This window comes from Rousettus aegyptiacus, unplaced genomic scaffold, assembly GCF_014176215.1.
Source record: "Rousettus aegyptiacus isolate mRouAeg1 unplaced genomic scaffold, mRouAeg1.p scaffold_m13_p_12, whole genome shotgun sequence".
NCBI lineage: Eukaryota > Metazoa > Chordata > Mammalia > Chiroptera > Pteropodidae > Rousettus > Rousettus aegyptiacus.
In genome coordinates, this window is record NW_023416287.1 from 36434291 (window position 1) to 36451209 (window position 16919).

The window sequence follows — 16919 nt, forward strand, 5'->3', positions numbered from 1 at the left end:
GTTTTCTGTGTAGAGGATCATGTCATCTGCAAATAGTGACAGTTTTTCTTCGTTTCATATTCGGATGCCTTTTATATCTTTCTCTTGTCTGATTGCAGTCGCTAGGACCTCCAATGTTATATTGAATAACAGTGGCAGTAGTGGACAGCCTTGCCTTCCTTGTTCCTGATCTTAGAGGGAAGGTTTTTAGTTTTTCACCATTCAGTCTAGTGTTGGCCGAGGGTTTGTCATAGATGGCCTTTATTATGTTAAGGTACTTTCCTTCTATACCGATTTTGTGAAGTGTTTTGATCATAAATGGATGCTGTATCTTGTCAAGGCGTTTTCTGCATCTATTGATGTGGTCATATGATTCTTATTTTTTAATTTGTTTATGTGATGTATCACATTAATCGATTTGTATATGTGGAACCATCCCTATGCCTCTGGGGTGAAACCTACTTGATCATAGTGTATAATCTTTTTAATATGTTGCTGTGTTTGGTTCGCTAGTATCTTTTGTGGGATTTTCGCATCTGTGTTCATGAGAGATATTGGTCTGTAGTTTTCTTTTTTTGTGTGTTATCTTTACCAGATTCGGTATCAGAGTCATATTGGCCTCATAAAATGAGTTGGGAAGTATTGCCTCCTCTTCAATTTTTTGGAAGAGTTTGAGGAGAATAGTTATTAAATCTTCTTTGAGTGTTTGGTGAAGCCATCTGGTTCTGAATTTTTACTTTTGGTAGGTTTTTGATGATTGTTTCAATTTCCATACTGCTGATCGGTCCATTTAGATATTCCAGCCTTCTTGATTCAGTCTAGGAAGGTTGTATTTTTCCAAGTTCTGGTCCATTTATTCTAAGTTATTATATTTGGTGTTATATACTTTTTCATAGTATTCTTGTATGATCCTTTGTATATCTGTGATATCAGTCGAAATTTCTCCTCTTTCATCCCTGATTTTGTTCTTTTGTGTCCTTTCTCTTTTTTCTTTAGTGAGTCTAGCCAGGGGTTTGTCAATTTTATTAACCTTCTCAAAGAACCAGCTCTTTGTTGCATTTATTTCTGCTCTAATTTTGATTATTTTTTTCCTTCTGCTGACTTTAAGCTTCATTTGATCTTCCTTTTCTAGTTTTTTAAGATGTAGCATTAGGTTGTTTATTTAGGCTCATTCTTAGTTTTGGAGGTAGACCTGTAATGATATGAACTCTCCTCTTATGACCACTTTTGCCATGTCCCCAAAGTTTTGATATGTTGTACTATCTTTATCATTTGATTTTATGTACCTCTTGATCTCTCTTTTTATTTCTTCTCTGACCCAGTTATTCTTTAGTAGCATGTTGTTTAGTCTCCATGTATTTGTGGTTCTTCCTGATTTCTTTTTGCAGTTGATCTCCAGCTTCAAAGCATTATGATCAGAGAATGTGGTTGGTATGATTTCAACTCTCTTATATTTTTTGAGGCTATTTTTGGATCCCAGTATGTGGTCGATTCTTGAGAATATTCCATGTGCACTAGAGAAGAATATATAAGCAGCTGTTTGGCAATGGAAGGCTCCGTAAATGTCAATTATGTCCAGTTGGTCTAATATGTCATTTAAGGATGTTATTTCCTTATTGATTTTCTGTTTAGATGATCTATCCATATCCGACAGTGGGATATTTAGGTCTCCTACTATGATAGTGTTTTTGTCTGTTTCTCCCTTTAGTTCTGTTAGTAATTGCTTTACATATTTTGGGGCTCCCTGACAGGGAGCATAGATATTAATAAGTGTTACGTCTTCTTGGTGCATGATTCCCTTTATCATTCTGAAGTATCCTTCAGTATCTTTCTTTACGTTTTTTATTTTGAAGTCTATTTTGTCTGATATTAGTACCTGTAGTGCAGACCCTGTAGCGGAGAATTTCCTCAAGCTTTGTACATCTGGAAAGGTCTTGATTTCTCCTTCATATATCTATAGGAGAGCTTAGCTGGATACATTATTCTAGGCTGGTAGTTCCTTTCATTTAATAGTTTAAATATTTGATTCCATTCCTTTATGGCTTGTAAGGCTTGCGCTAAGAAGTCCGAGGATAATCTAATGGGTTTACCTTTATAAGTTACCATTTCTTTCTCCCTGGCTGCCTTGAGAATTCTTTGTTGTTAATTTTTTTGATAATTTTAATACAATGTATCTTGGTGAAGGCCTTTTTGGGTGAGATAATTGGGTGTTCTGTTGACTTCTCAAATTCCCAGCTCCAGCTCATTTCTTAGATTTTGGAAATTCTCGTCAACTTTTTGTCTGAAAATGCTTTCTAATCCCTGTTCCTTTTCCTTGCCTTTGGTAATGCCCATTATTTTTATGTTTCCTCTCCTGATGGTATCAGCTAGTTCTTGTATTTCTCTTTCATTATTTTTATTCTTTGGTTTCTCTGTTCTTCCTTCTGATTTATTTCTAGATTTCTGTCTTTGATATCACTGATCCTTTCCTCCATTTTGGTTGACTCTATTTCCCAAGCTTGCTATTTCATTTTTCAACTCTTGCAGTTTGTTCTTCATCTCCAGAAGTTCTATTTGGTTCTTTTTGAGGGTTTCAGTCTCCTGCTCTGCTCATCTAGTCGTTTTTCCAATTCTTGAAATTGTTGATTTGTTTTGTATCTCATTGAGTTTTTTCAGAAGTACCATCCTGAATTCTCTTTCATTTAAGTCACATATTTCTATGTCTGTAAGCTTATTTTCTGGAGATTTTTCTCTTTCTTTCTGAGATGCCTTGTCACCTTGGTTGTTCATGGTGTTTAATGGATTATTTCTCCCCCTGGGCGTTAATGGAAATATATTCTGCTGTTTTTCTAGAAAGAAGAATTATTATATAAAGGTCTCTCTTTAGCCTGTTGCAAAGAAGGCGCTTTTCTTTTGGTTTCCAGTAGGTGGCGTCTAATACTTTGGATCCTTGCTTTATATAAAGTCTTAATAACGCTTTTTAAATTTTTTTGTAGATAATGAATCACACTGGCCACCCTCAGTTTCATTCCCTGCCAGTGTCAGCGACCGTCTCCACAGCATTTAGTCAGATTCCCCTGGGGTTCTGTGGCGTTCGGTATCGGAGGGAATTGGGGTGCGGTCCTCTGGGTTGGGGGTTGAAGGCTGCGCTCAGCCTGTTTTGCAACCATGGTCGCCAAAAATCAACTGTTGTTCCTGTATGGTCACGTCCTGTTTCTCTGCTTTTTGCGCTGATAACTGGGCCTTGCGGCCAGCCAGCCATGGGGAGCTCGCAGCTATCCCAGGCAGGAATGTTCAGGGAACTCGCCGCTCCTTCTCCCTTTAATAAACTATCCTCGTTTTTAGATTCATTTCTCTTTTGATTCAGAATATTTATGAGTAACTCTTTTAGAGAGGATGATAGGTGCTAGTATCTCTGAGTCCATGCATATACAAGTTTTTTTTTCATTCTCACACTTGAATACTCTAGTGTATAGAATTCTTATTCAAATTATTTCTCATTAGAATGTTGATATTTTTACTCTTATTGTCTTCCAGTGTCCAGGGTCACCAATAAAATAAAATCTGATGTGAATAAATGTACTTTTATTTGCTTTCTCTCATGAGAATTAGTTTTTCGTCTTTATTCCTGCAATTCTGAAAATTTACCAAGAAATATCTTATGCCTCTTTTGAGTTTGGAAGTATTTTTTTCTATGATTTTATTAATTGTTTCTTCCTTTTCATTTTCTCTATTCTCCTCTCTTTGAATTTCTTTTTAGACGGATATTGGACCTTTTGAATTAATCTTTTACTGTCCCTTAACTTGCTTCTCATATTTTTTAATCTCTCATACTTCTTCCTAGATTTCCTTAATTTTGTGTTCCAGAACCCTAATTCAACCTTCAGTCATGTTTTTCTATTATCCAGACCTCCTTTTTGAATTTTAATTTCAGAGTTCATATATTTAACTTCCAGATATCTTTCTTGGTCCCTCTTGTTCCTTTTTTTTATAGCAACTTGTTCGTTGTGTTATATACAATATCCTTTTTTGGTATATCTAAGGACACTGAATAGAACTGTTTTAAATTCTCTTCTTTTCACTGAATAACCTCTGTTTTCTTTGGAGTAAGATCTATGTTTCTGTATTCTGGTCTTCTGCATTTTTCAGTTTTCCTCAAAAGTCTGTCTATGTCATGAATAACAGATTATATTACCAGTATGGCTGTCTGGCATGGGTATCCTTGACAGTTGTGCATATCTGCTTCTCCATTGCATCTCTCCAGTCACTGGGAGGGCTGCCCATCCACATGTCTAAGTGGGAATGGGAATCAGTCAGTCATCTGGCTTCCTCTTGTGGTGCTTGCAGGAAGTACTGGCAGGCAGCAGGCAAGGAACTTTGAGTGACCCAAGGTAGGAAATTTTAACCTAGTAGTAGAAAACTTTGGTATGTTTCCTTCTAAAGTAGAACTACCTTAGTACCCCCACTCCCTATTACTCCCTCTCATTTTTTCCCACCCATTATTTTAAAAATAATTTTTTGTTTAATTTTATGGGATTTGGGATGGGAGGAAAATCAGATGCACAAGTCCCATCTGTTGTTTTGAGCTAATAACCTCTATTGGCTCTTTGCTTTTTGTTTCTCAGTGATTTCTGAGCCTTACACTTATTACTTATTTTATTTTATAATGAGGGATGCCTCCTTGGTAATTAAATAAAAGTCTTAGAGTGTAAAAGCAATTATAGGGTCAATGCAGATGGAAATCTCAGACATTGCCAGAATTGCCCTTGGGTACCATCACTGGGTTACCCCAAATCCTGTTTCTTCTGTGCTTCATGGCAAGAGCTGGAAAGATAAGGAATCTTAGGGGGCTTGGATACAGACTTCACAATTTTCCTGAATTTTCTACTGCTAGCCTTGCCAATCACAGAGTGAATCAAGTTCCTTGCATTTTCCAATTTCTCTTCTTGAAAGTATGCTTTTAGGACAATTTTACTGTGAAAAGTTAAAAAAAATATATAAATGGGTGCTTTCCAATCTGCCTGTGGTTTGATTTGCCCTGCATATCAGGTGTGTTTATTATTCCTGTCATTAGAGAGTCATACTCACTCTGGATTTTGTCCCTACCCCCAATGTGTGCACTGCTGGGAAGTAAAGCAGGAGAAGTTGAACCAATGCAAAGTTAGCATGGAGGAGCTCCTGGTTCCCCCCACTCCCCCGCCACGTAGGGGGCAGAGGGTGGCAATCAGAACCAGACCCATGGAAGAATGAGCAGTGTGCCCAACATTTCCTTTTACAAGTGAACACTCATTGGTTCTTTAAATTACCTTCCACAGTATAAAAATGTTATACAGTCATGTGCCACATAACTTTCAGTCAATGACAGACTGCTTATACAACGGTGGTTCCCATAAGATTATAATGGAGCTGAAAAATTCCTGTCACTATCATAGCTGATGTTCTAACATCATAGTCCAACACATCACTCATGGTGGTGATGCTAGTGTAAACAGACCTTCCAGTCATACAAATGTATAGCACTTACAATTATGTACAGTACATAATACTTGATAATGATCATAAATGACTTCGTTACCGGTTTATGTATTTAGTATGTTTTTTATTGTTATTTTAGAATGTACTTTTCTACTTATAAAAAAAGTTTTCTGTAAACAGTATGCTGTGTTATGCTGGCAGCAGCCTCATATATCTCGTATTTATGGCATTTCTTGATTGCATCATTTTCTCTTGCGCTTGACTTAATTTCAGGTTGTTTTGCATGCTAACATGCTGTACAGGCTTGTAATCTAGGGGCAATAGGCTATATCATATAGTCTAGGTGTGCAGTAGACTATACCATCGAGGTTTGTGTAAGTGTACTCTCTATGATATTTGCACAAGAACGACAAAATCACCTAATGCTTCATTTGTCAGAGTGTTTGCCTGATGATGCACTTCTCAGAATGCATCCCAGTAGTTAAGCGGCACATAACTGTACCTCAGAGGGATAAAATGTTGAAGGAGTGCCTGTTGCCTGTGGATGAGGCCCAGCTTTAGTTTTATTGTAGGCCCACCCTGCCACATGTGCCAATTAAAATGTGTGATGGCTCATTTCCACGTTAATAGGCGAATAGAGGATAGTTACAAATGGAGAGAACGCTGGTGGGTGTTTGTCCTGTTCCTGAAATTTGCACATGATCAGTCAGTCGTGCTGACTAGCTCATGCTTCCCTTGCCCAACAGCAGTGAAGAACCACTCTCCTGCCTGGCCACTAGCAGAGACACAAGGCTCCCTTTAAGGAACAAATTCTAAAGCTGTGTAGGCATCCTCCATAGACAAGCCATCAGAATAGGTGACTTTCAAGAAACATAATTTATAATTTTAAAAAATTTAGCAATGAAGCTGAGGTGAAGAATCACAGGAAAGAAAAACACATCTCTTACTATTGTACCTAAAGTAATTTTTGAAAGATTTTTATCACAAAATGCCATTAGTTTAAAACATTCTTAGATGTCCTTTCCCCTCCTCTTTTTTAGGATATAGAGTACATTCGATCTCATTACAACATTGAGGATTTCATCTACTTCAGTCACCACCAGCGTGAAGAACATGGGCACCTGTATCACTTTGCCCTGAACCCCATTTTTCGGCACTACACCAAGTTTTTTCTGAAGGAGATCCTCCGTTTAAGCTATAAATCCTGTCTCTACTACCCTATTTACCCGCAGTTCAGAGAAAGTAAGGTAAAAAATGTAATTCACGTTTTCAGTAGATCAACGTTCACAGTATCAACGTTCACGTATTGTGTGCCATGTTTTGTTCCTTCCTCACTTGATGTATTTTAATTATAATGTGGCTCTGAATCCCAAATGACTGTATTGAGTTTAGCCCCTATACTACAGTGGAAGTTCAGAGGTTTTGAATTTCTGAAACAATCACAACCAATATAGTTGGTAAGAACAATTTGTTGGCTTTTCCATTTTGATAAAACAGAGACTGAAAACTATGGAAAAATGCTCTAAGGGACACAAAAATCAGATTATTTCTTATGGTGCATTAGTGAAATGCCAAAATGGTCCTCTCATGTTTTTCAAGCAAAGAACTTTTTAGTAATGAACCCATAGAATAAATCAGTTCAATCCTATAATGTTGATGTGATATCACGGCATTCCAAATAAGCACTATAACCAACCCCATAAAAGTGATGGATAAAAAAAATGATTTATGATACCAACATAACCTTTATGTAGCAAATACCTATATAACTACATAATACTTGTCCTACTTATGTAAAGGAATACTTTAGTAACTAACACATATTTAATGTATATACATTAGATATATTTGCATGTGCAGATAGCAGTCTCTTTATCTTACTTTCATTTATCCCATTCTAGCCTTCTTCATAGCACTTTTCACTAGCTAAAATTTTATCTTTATCCATGAAAGCAGAGGTGTTTGTCTGTCTGTTCAAAGCTATATACCAGTGCCTAGAAGAGTCACACATATATGTGCGCGCGCGCGCGCACACACACACACACACACACATACAGTGTATTGGTCGTTCGACAGGCAAGAGCTTCTTCAACCTGGATTCTTAAGCTGTTGTTTCTTGCAAGTTGGTCTCTTTGTCACTGACAGCACTGATCCTCAGTTTGATGTAGACTGAATGATATTCATTCAGTAGAGTAGGTACAAGTTGTCCCATCAGATCCCATTCATTACTGACAACTTTCTCATGCTCTGTCTTGAGTCTTCGATGTTGTCATGTTTTTCTTAGTTACCGCAGGTGAGCTAAGTGGATTTGTTAAATGATCTAATTTAGTAAACCTAAAACAATCTGAAATTTATTAGTACATTCATTCACATAACAGTAATTTTACCAATGTATCTTATTTAACAAAAGCCTTTTGGAGAAGTATGGAGGAATGGGAAAGAAGGAAGAAAAAACATGGAAATGATTTTTAGTGAGATACAGAATATGCTTTAGTAATAATTGTTTTCCTATCAAAATGCAGTTCTATAGCAATGTAAATGTCCTAGATTTAAACTTAATGAGATGGGAAGGTAACAGTTTTGCTGGAAAATCCTGGTCCTACAAAATTTCTTTTTACTTTACATTTGGCCAGTTGCCAACTTGATGACCTTCAGGATGTGATAGTAAATTCTTAATTCTTATTCATGATGTTGCCTGCATGTGCCATGCTGATGGAGAGTGCTTTTGGATCTATGATAAAAATAGTATCCTGGACATTTCATTGAATGTTCCTGCATTTATCCCTATGGTGTAGGATTCGAAATATGTTATACATTATTTTATAGAGGGTGTGGGAAAATATTTGGAAACATTTCCTCTCAGTCTGCACTTCCAGTTGATTCACACCTATACATTTAAACAAGTGTAAGTAGCCGTATCAAATGATTTAGGTAAGAATTTCCAAATTCTGCTCTAAATCTCTAGTCAACTGTAGTAAAAGCCTTACTTTCTGTACACCTTCTTGCTAGAATATGCATTGAGAGATCTTTCAGGCATAAAAACAGAGCTCTGGCTAGGAATTCCTGGATTCTGTTTTTCAGTGTGCAAAATCAGGGTGTGAAAGTCAGTAGTGAAGAATTTTAGAAATTTCTTTTAGAAGCTCTTAGAAATGCTTAGGGGCTATTTTTAGAATACCAAATAAGTCACGTATAAACCATTTTTTTTTTTTATTAAACACGTCTACAGTTCAGTTTTATATTCTTTGTTTTCCAGCTTATATATAATAAATATATCTTTAAAAATATTGGCTTCACAGTTTAACTCTTTAGGTTTAAAAGGTTAAATACCAAGTTAGTTTCACCAAAACTCCTAAGACTTCATAAATGCCAAAGAAATAAAGATCACCATGTTCAGTTTTTTTCCTGCCAACTTTTAAACATTGGGTATAATTAATATTTAAAGCATTCTCCTAAAACATGATTTATTATAGTTCATTTCAAGAAGCATAAATCTAAGTCATCATTTAGTATTAATTTAAGTCAAAATAATATGAGTCAATTCCCCAACCCTACCCCCACTTTCCAGTTTCATTTTTTTGTTTTAAAACACTTATTTTATCAGCAGAGGTACAGTTGAAATAGCTGTGACTTTCATAAGAAAGAGAATTTTCTCATCTGCATTCAGTTGCCCTCAGATGACATTTTTATCTGTGTGCCTTCTTAAAGCAGCTTGTGCCAAACACGCAAAGGTTAACGGGACACAGATAACACAGCTTAATGGGGTCAAATGAAGCTGATTCATGATCACTATGGAGAAGAATATCCTCTTGGGGGAAATACTTGTACTGAAAAATCCCATAAACCAAACCACTTGTTTATCTGTCATTCCCACAGAGATAGTAATGTAATTACTCTCGTAATTATCTTCATTAGTGTCAGGCATTATCTACAATTCATTCCTCTGCTCATAGAGTATGTTTGTTTATTTGCTGAGTTTTTTTCCCCTATCCGATTTGGCTGAGTTCAAAATTTTGTATTTGTAAAGCCACATGCAGGCATCTGTGCTGTGATGCTCTGACATTTTCTCCCCTAAAATAAAGATTGCCGTCTTGCAGTTCCAGATCTCCTACGCCCACTCCCTGACATCCGCCCTTCATTACTTGGTTCCCGTGCGACCACGACGACAGATTGTCTATCCTCTGGAAAAGCTTGGCATCAACGCTCCATCAAAGGCAGTCTCCAAGGATCTGGTGGGTAGCTGGGCGGCAGCAGGCAGGAGGCATGGTGCCAGCTTATGCGGGTGTGGCAGATGGGGTGGCAGCACTGTCTTCTAGGGAGCAGGCTGCTGCTTAATTACAGAGAGCCCGGTGCCCGTGCCCTTACAGGGGCACCCTGTGGAAGCTCCCCTGTAGCCCTCAGGTGGTTATTTCCCAGTGAGCCTAAATCAGGAGCCTCATGATCCCCCAGGTAACAGGCCCCATGGACCCCATGGGGATGTCTTCGTGTGCTGCTGTGTCTCAAGGCAAGAGGCCTGGAGTCAAACTTCTGGGATATTTGTTTTCTTTCCCCTTGCTCAAAAAAGCAGATTACCCTATTCTATTATGTTTTGCTTTCTAGGCAAAAGTGGTCATTCACAATTTGGACAAAGCTAACTGAGAAAATTTTGAGCTGGCTGCAATTAAGATTTTTGGGTCTGAGTCTTAAGCTGGGTTTGTTAGCTCCTTCAAGGAACCAGGATGACTAACAGGGACATATTAACTGCCCTAGGGTGGCAGGGAGTTTGACCTTAAAATGAACAGCTCTGTGAAGCTCCTGTTACCAGAACAAGAAAGGGATCAAAGTAAAATTTAGATTTAGCATTAAATGTAAGTGTACATGTATATGTACACACAGCCGTATTTAGTCACTTAACTGGAAAACGTGACTTTGTCAGGTCGACTTATGTGCAGGCTTGTAGTGTTTGAATAATATACTTCCACTTAAATAAGTTTAAAAAAAACTTTCAGTGGGCTGACAGTTGTCCATGTGAGAGAGAAAAGAGGGCTGTAGAAAATTTAAATTCTCCAACCATTTAGCCAAGAAGTTGCTCATCAGAGCTAGATATGATGCTCAGATAAACAACTGGTGACAACCCCAGCGCTGCAGCAAGTGCATCATTATCCTGCCCCCAGTTCCCACTCTACAGGTGAGTGCCAGGAGGGGAGGGGTGGCCTCCACCAAGACCCATCTTACAGGCAGCTGCTTACTGCAACCAAGGCTGCTTTCAGTTCTACATTTATCTATGTATTTGTAAAATAAAAAATATATTTATGTTCTGATAACTTCTAAATTTATATTTGAGTAGAAACTAAAAACAAATAGCAATTCTTTTCCCCTCCCAACTCTCTACTGTGGAAAATGTCAAGCATATGCAAAAATAGAATCATATATAAAGCAGGGCTTTTCATTATGACTGTGCTGAGGGACCAATCCATCATAAACTGATAGTTTTATAATAAATGAATTCCTAAAAATGAGATTAAAGAACAAAGACAAAATTCAAGTCCAATTATTTTATTTTTAAATTTACAGATAGAGCATTACTCTGTCCAATTGCTATAAAAGCTTCGGAATGCTTCTCTCAATCTCTGCACTTAACACCTTTACAGACCAGTGACATTTACAGATGGGCACCTGTCTTAGACTATATTTTGAGTAGTACTGAAACTCCCATATACTTGGCACTTAGCTTCAACAATTTTCAAGTCTTAGCCAATTTTGGATCTTCTGCATGCCCACCCACTTCCCCTTCCTCTGTTATCATTTTGAAGCAATTCCCCAAATATCTATCATTTCATCCAGGATCACAGGTGTGTTCTCAGGTAGCAGGGACACAGCATTGAAGCTCACACTGTTTCTACTCTAGAGGTACGAGTGCTCAAGCACATCTGGAGGACCTTTGGGATGGCCCCCAGGTAGTCTGTTTATGTGTAGAGATCCTGGGAAAGGACCCCTTTGGAATGAGAGTTAAGTAAGACCCACCTGTTTGATGCAAAGAGAGCATTGGGTTAAGGGAGGGTGGTTTCATCCATATCTATCACTGAAACACATATTGTCATGCTCATCCCAGGGGAAGGGAGGCTTCAGGTACTAAATATGTGGATGCAGCTTTTGTTGTCAGATCAGGATAAGGATGAGAGCTGCTGCCCTTTTGCAGCTATTGCTGAGACACTTTCATGTATGGATAGATCATATAAATGGGCCAGGAGAAGTGCTCACACATCGGTGGCAGCCCATGGCTCTAGTCCTGTGCCTTCAGCCAGTCCTCCAGTAGCATGAGTGGCAGTGCTAGGGTGCATGGAGAAGGGGGGAGTACAGAGCTGTGTCATGAATATCAAGAGCACTGTTTTTCTGAACACCAGATGCCTCATCCACACTCCACCCCTAAAAATCTCCAGAGTTAGACAACCTTGAGGTGAGCTGGAGCTCCAGGTGGGAAGAAAGCCAGAGAAAACTTTTTTTTTTTTTTTTTAATTTAAAACAATCCCATCAAACTTTTCAGGTTTGTATGAGTTGAAATCATCGCTCACATTTAACAACCTTCTCCGTGGTCATGTCAGTGTGCTCTGTTCCACCAGAGCCCCAGCTTATTTCAGGACATAGTAGAGGATGGATTGTTTAAATCCTTGGTCCAGGGTGGAGCTGATGCTTGGTACCTGTAATGTTATGCTGTGTTGTTCATTGTATCAGTGAATTCTGACTTTATAAGAAGTATTTTTACTGCTACTCGTACTCATTCTTGAGAAGGTTTTAGTAAAGATTTTGATTTAGTAAATGAGATTCAGTATCAAGATTCAGAAATCTTGATAGTTTGATCAAAGGATTGTCAAGAGCATAATCCACATGTGGTGGGCTTAGATGTTCAAAAGTTAAAATGCTATATTATGCTATTTTTAGTTTCCTTTTTTTAACATTTTAGGTGGATTTAACATTTTAGGCTAATTATCTGAGAAAAAATGAGCCATTAGAAATTTTTCAGAAGGAATTTTTGTACAATCCTAAATACACTGATTTCTTCTTAGCAGAGCAAATAGTATTACACCCGTTGAACTAAGTGAGGTTTTAGGAATTGTCATTACTAAATGAATTTTTTTTTCCTTTTTAAGTTTTATATACCCCCTCTCCCAGTGCATGGAGCTTTATTTGGTCCTCTTGGCTCCCTCTCTGTGTCTGCACATTTCTCTCACTGGATATTTATCTTTCATACCTTTTATTCTATTTAAACCATCTCAGAGTAACTGTTCATTCCCCCTCTTTTACCTAGGAAGACAGTTTTTAAGGGAACAGATCATTCCAGGCATGAGTAATGGGATAGAAAGCATTTCATCTCGGTGGGTTGCCAATTTGAATCTGGCACAAGCCAGCAGTGATTGAAATTCATCACTGCATGGCAGGGAAATATACTCTTTCCCTATCTCAAGGCCCTGGTGGTTTCTGCCTGGTTTGAATGATAGGTGCCCCTTTTGTTTCTATCAATTGACAGCTTGCCCCATATCAAGTCATAAGAAAGGACCTGGAAAACATGTACATGATTTTCATTACACATTATAGAGGTAGGCCTCAAAGATTCATCATAATGTCTCCATAGTCAATTAGTATAGATTCATGGACAAGAGAGAGGACTTTTTTTTCTAAGATCATAACCACATGAGTCATTTCTTAGCTTTAATGGACCTTTGTGGCCTATGCATTTACATTCTGAGAATTATTCTGATGGGAATTTTTGATTAAATGAATTGGCGTGGCCCACTTGCATGAGAAACACTCAAAATTTAGCTGAATGAATTGAAAGGCCATATTAATTAAAGACTGGAGCATGTTGACTCGCATTTACTTTGAGGTGGTTCTGTGTACAAGCTTGCTTTCAGAGATGGCTTGACATGGTCCCTGCCTTCAAGGAGCTTATGGTCTAGTGTCAGTGTTAATGCAGGACCTCTCAGGTAGATAAACCAGGCATGAGAGGACTGCCCTGACCCACAGTATCAAGAGCCAGACTCAAGAGTAATAGCCACACTGGGGTTAGATCTGTTCTGCAGAATCTTTCAGGAGGGAATGTGTTTCGCCCAAGGCATAGTTTCCTTTCCAGAATTGGGGTTTTATATGATTTTTACTTGTAAATTTAAACACCAGAAAATCTGCTTTGAACTTAAGGGTAGCTCCTACCCTTGCTTCAACAGATGCTGCCCATCATCCACTTCCGTCACTTTAGTTCTTCATCTTGGTTTTCAGTGTTCATAGCATTATAGTGTGAACTTATCTCTTTTCTTCAAAATTTTTGAGGTACCAAATCAATTCATTATCTTTCAGACCATAGAATTATTTTAGGAATCATACTTTCAGAGTGATTAATGGCTGTTATTTTTTTATGGTTGTTTATTAGTGATGGTCTATTTAACTCTCCACTAATGAATTCTTTGAGGCCTCCATTTTCCCTTTATCCTTTTATACAAAGAAAAATAATGGTTTATTTACCGCCCCCCTCCCCTTCTAGGAGCTAAGTGCTGCCCCACTTTTTTCTGGTATGTGATCTCTCGGGAAGATGTCACTCACTGGCATTCAGTTACCCTTTGAATTGTCCCTTTTCATCTCGGCTGTTCTTCCTCAGTCCAGCTATAATTACCATCTGATGGACTGTTACTGGATACTGTTTCACTTGTACATCTGCTGCCCTTGGAAATTACATTATTCACCCAGCACCTGCTAGATTTTCCCCAGCTTAATTGTTTCCTAACTCCTTCCTTAAACCTGGAAACTTTCACTGCCAGCGCTTAGACTTCCCTTGGTTGTATTTGTGGTTGAGGCATGTGTGTGTTTGCGTGCACATATATATGTTTAAATTAGCCCTTTAGTATAGCAGAAGTTTCTAAAAATGAAAACCCATATTTTTCAGCATCGTATATGCACAGATCATTATTAATGTGGCCATGATATTTTTTTCTGGAAATCAAACTAACCCACTTTAAATCCTGCCATGAGTCAAGTTTGTGTTTTCAAGCCCCTTCTCAGCCATTTCCTAAGCATTTATACTACCTATAAGAAATGTATTTTCTCCTATTTATGGTAAACCCTTTTCTCTGGCATCTGTAGAATAATTTACATAAATTCCATCATGAGCTTTTGTTTTTTTCTCCAAATAAAAAATATAAATTCTTTGGTCATTTCTTTCCAATTCTCTGAACATTATCTAATTCAATATTATATGTAGTATGTATGTTTACATTAGAAAGACTTATAGATCTGAGGTTTCTTCTCATTGTTATAATTCCTCCCTTTTAGGAAGGTTACAGAGTAATAAACAACTATTCCTATAAATATGTATTTAGTTCTTGCTAAAAGTCTCCTGATCAGCACTTAGTTACTGATACTATCATCTTCAATGTACATAAAGAAAACAGGCTTGCAGGAAGGAGAGTAAATGACTTGTCTAAAGGTTGATTCAGTGACCAAGCCTCAAACCCCAGGTGGTTGGATGCCAATCACCTACCTTCAACCACTATATATATATATATATATACACACACACACACACACACACACGCACACACACACATACACACATATACATATGTATATATATGTGTGTGTGTGTATATATATATGTATGCATGTGTATACATACATATATATATACACACTATATACTAGTGGCGTGATCAACAAGTATTGGACATTGTTTAGAAACTGGACTGCAATAGAGTGGCAAGATGAGGTCTTTAAGGTGTGCTAAGAGAAGAAATTGTGAAAGGTAATTTCTTAACATCACAGTATCATCAAAAGTCAATCCTACATCTTATCCTCATTTTCTACAATAGATGTTATAGGACAGTCTCTCTTCCCTCCCTTTCGCCCACCCTTTATCCTTCTGCTCTCTCTCTAACAGCTTTATTGACATATAAATCATATACAATTCACTTATTTAAATTGTGCACTTTATTGGTTTTTAAATAAATTCAGAGTAGGACAACCATCACCACTATTTAATTTCAGAACACTTTCATCACCCCAAAAAGAAACCCACCCATTAGCAGTCATTCCCTATAGCCCCACCTCCTAGTAGGGAACTACTAATTTACTTAATGATTCTATGAATTTGCCCATCTTGGGCATTTTGTATAAATGGAATTATATAGTATGTGGTATTTTGTGACCAACGGTTTCTTTCACTTGGCATGTTTTTGAGGTTCGCCCATTTTGCCATATGTATCAGTACTTGATTCTTTTTTATTGCTGAATAATAATCTATTGTGGATATACTACATTTTATCTGTTGATAGAAAATTTACTTGTCCTCACTATTTGGCAACTATGAATAATATTGCTGTGAACATTCATGCACAGGTTTTTATGTGGATATATGTTTTCACTTGGGGATATACGTAAATAGCTGTATTATATAGTAACTCTATGTTTAATTCTAAAGGAAATGCCAAACTATTTTCCAAAGTGGCTGTACTGTTTAGCATTCTCTCATTCTTAGATGAGAGCCAGCATTCCTGCTAGTAAGTGGTGAAGTGGCTAGTCAACTCAAGGCCATGGGTTCGATTTTGGGAGAGGCACTTTCACACCATGCTGAGAGAGCTTCATACACATTATTTGACAGTGCACCACTAATAAAAGCTTCAGCTCTTTTGATAGCAGAGAGATTTTTCTAAAATAAAACCTCCCCTGCTCTTATCTTTCCTGTATTAGCCTCCTGTGGGCTTACATGGACATTTAGGAGGGATCTGTAGCAAAGAAAACACCCATCCAAATCATGGGAGTAAAATGGAGGATGTTCTGGGTTTTTAATCCACCAGCATGTCCTTTGTTTCAGTCCACTTTTTAGCAGTGTTATTGCTCTTAAAAGAAAACCGCCTCAGCTCCCAACAGGAAAAAAAAAAAAAAAAAGCTCCCGAGGCGTTTCTGGATGTTGATAGGGTTCTTGCACAGCCCAGTAGGAGGAAAAAATGCTTTCTGTTCCCTGCAGAGACAGGGTAATGAATGCCGCAGAGGTCCAGAAGTGCCTCCGGATACATCAGCTGCCTGGCTGCAGTGCTCTGGAAGGCCGCAGCCAAGCAGGGCTCCTGGGTGGACCTGAGCTCCGGGGCAGGAACTGGCCTTCGCAGCTAAGTGGCTTCTTCAGAATCCGCCTTAGGGAGAAAAGGCATAGCAGCGCCAACAGGAGGCTTTGCTTTGTGTATTTTAAAGTAGCTGGGGATATAAAATGACAAAGGGAACAATTAGAGCTGCAGATGTTGACTAGGGAAGTTTCAGCTTTTCTCCTTCATTAAAAAAAAAAAAATGTCATTACAAAAGCAGTATGTATTTATGGTTGACATTTTTGGCAAAAAACAATAGAAAGAAAAATCAGTAAAGGCTGCAATTCTCTATAGATTAGTTAATATCTTGGTGTTTTCACAGCTAGATTTTTTTGTGTGTGTGGGGAAAAAAAACAATCATACAATTAAATATGGGGTCGTATGTGTATA

At 37.8% G+C, this 16919-nt stretch overlaps 1 protein-coding gene across 11 annotated transcripts in view; it reads left to right on the forward strand.

The window, feature by feature from the left end:
• CFAP61 (cilia and flagella associated protein 61) overlaps positions 1 to 16919 on the forward strand; it is a 274276-nt gene that overhangs the window by 125432 nt on the left and 131925 nt on the right. For 10 of the 11 annotated variants that reach the window (XM_036229710.1, XM_036229714.1, XM_036229717.1 and 7 more), the window contains 2 exons: positions 6474 to 6680; positions 9528 to 9662. In XM_036229710.1, the coding sequence (XP_036085603.1) occupies positions 6474 to 6680; positions 9528 to 9662 (342 nt within the window). Of the gene's footprint in view, positions 1 to 6473; positions 6681 to 9527; positions 9663 to 10487; positions 14556 to 16919 lie in introns of those variants that run through there. The other variant, XM_016146172.2, reaches the window with a different exon arrangement.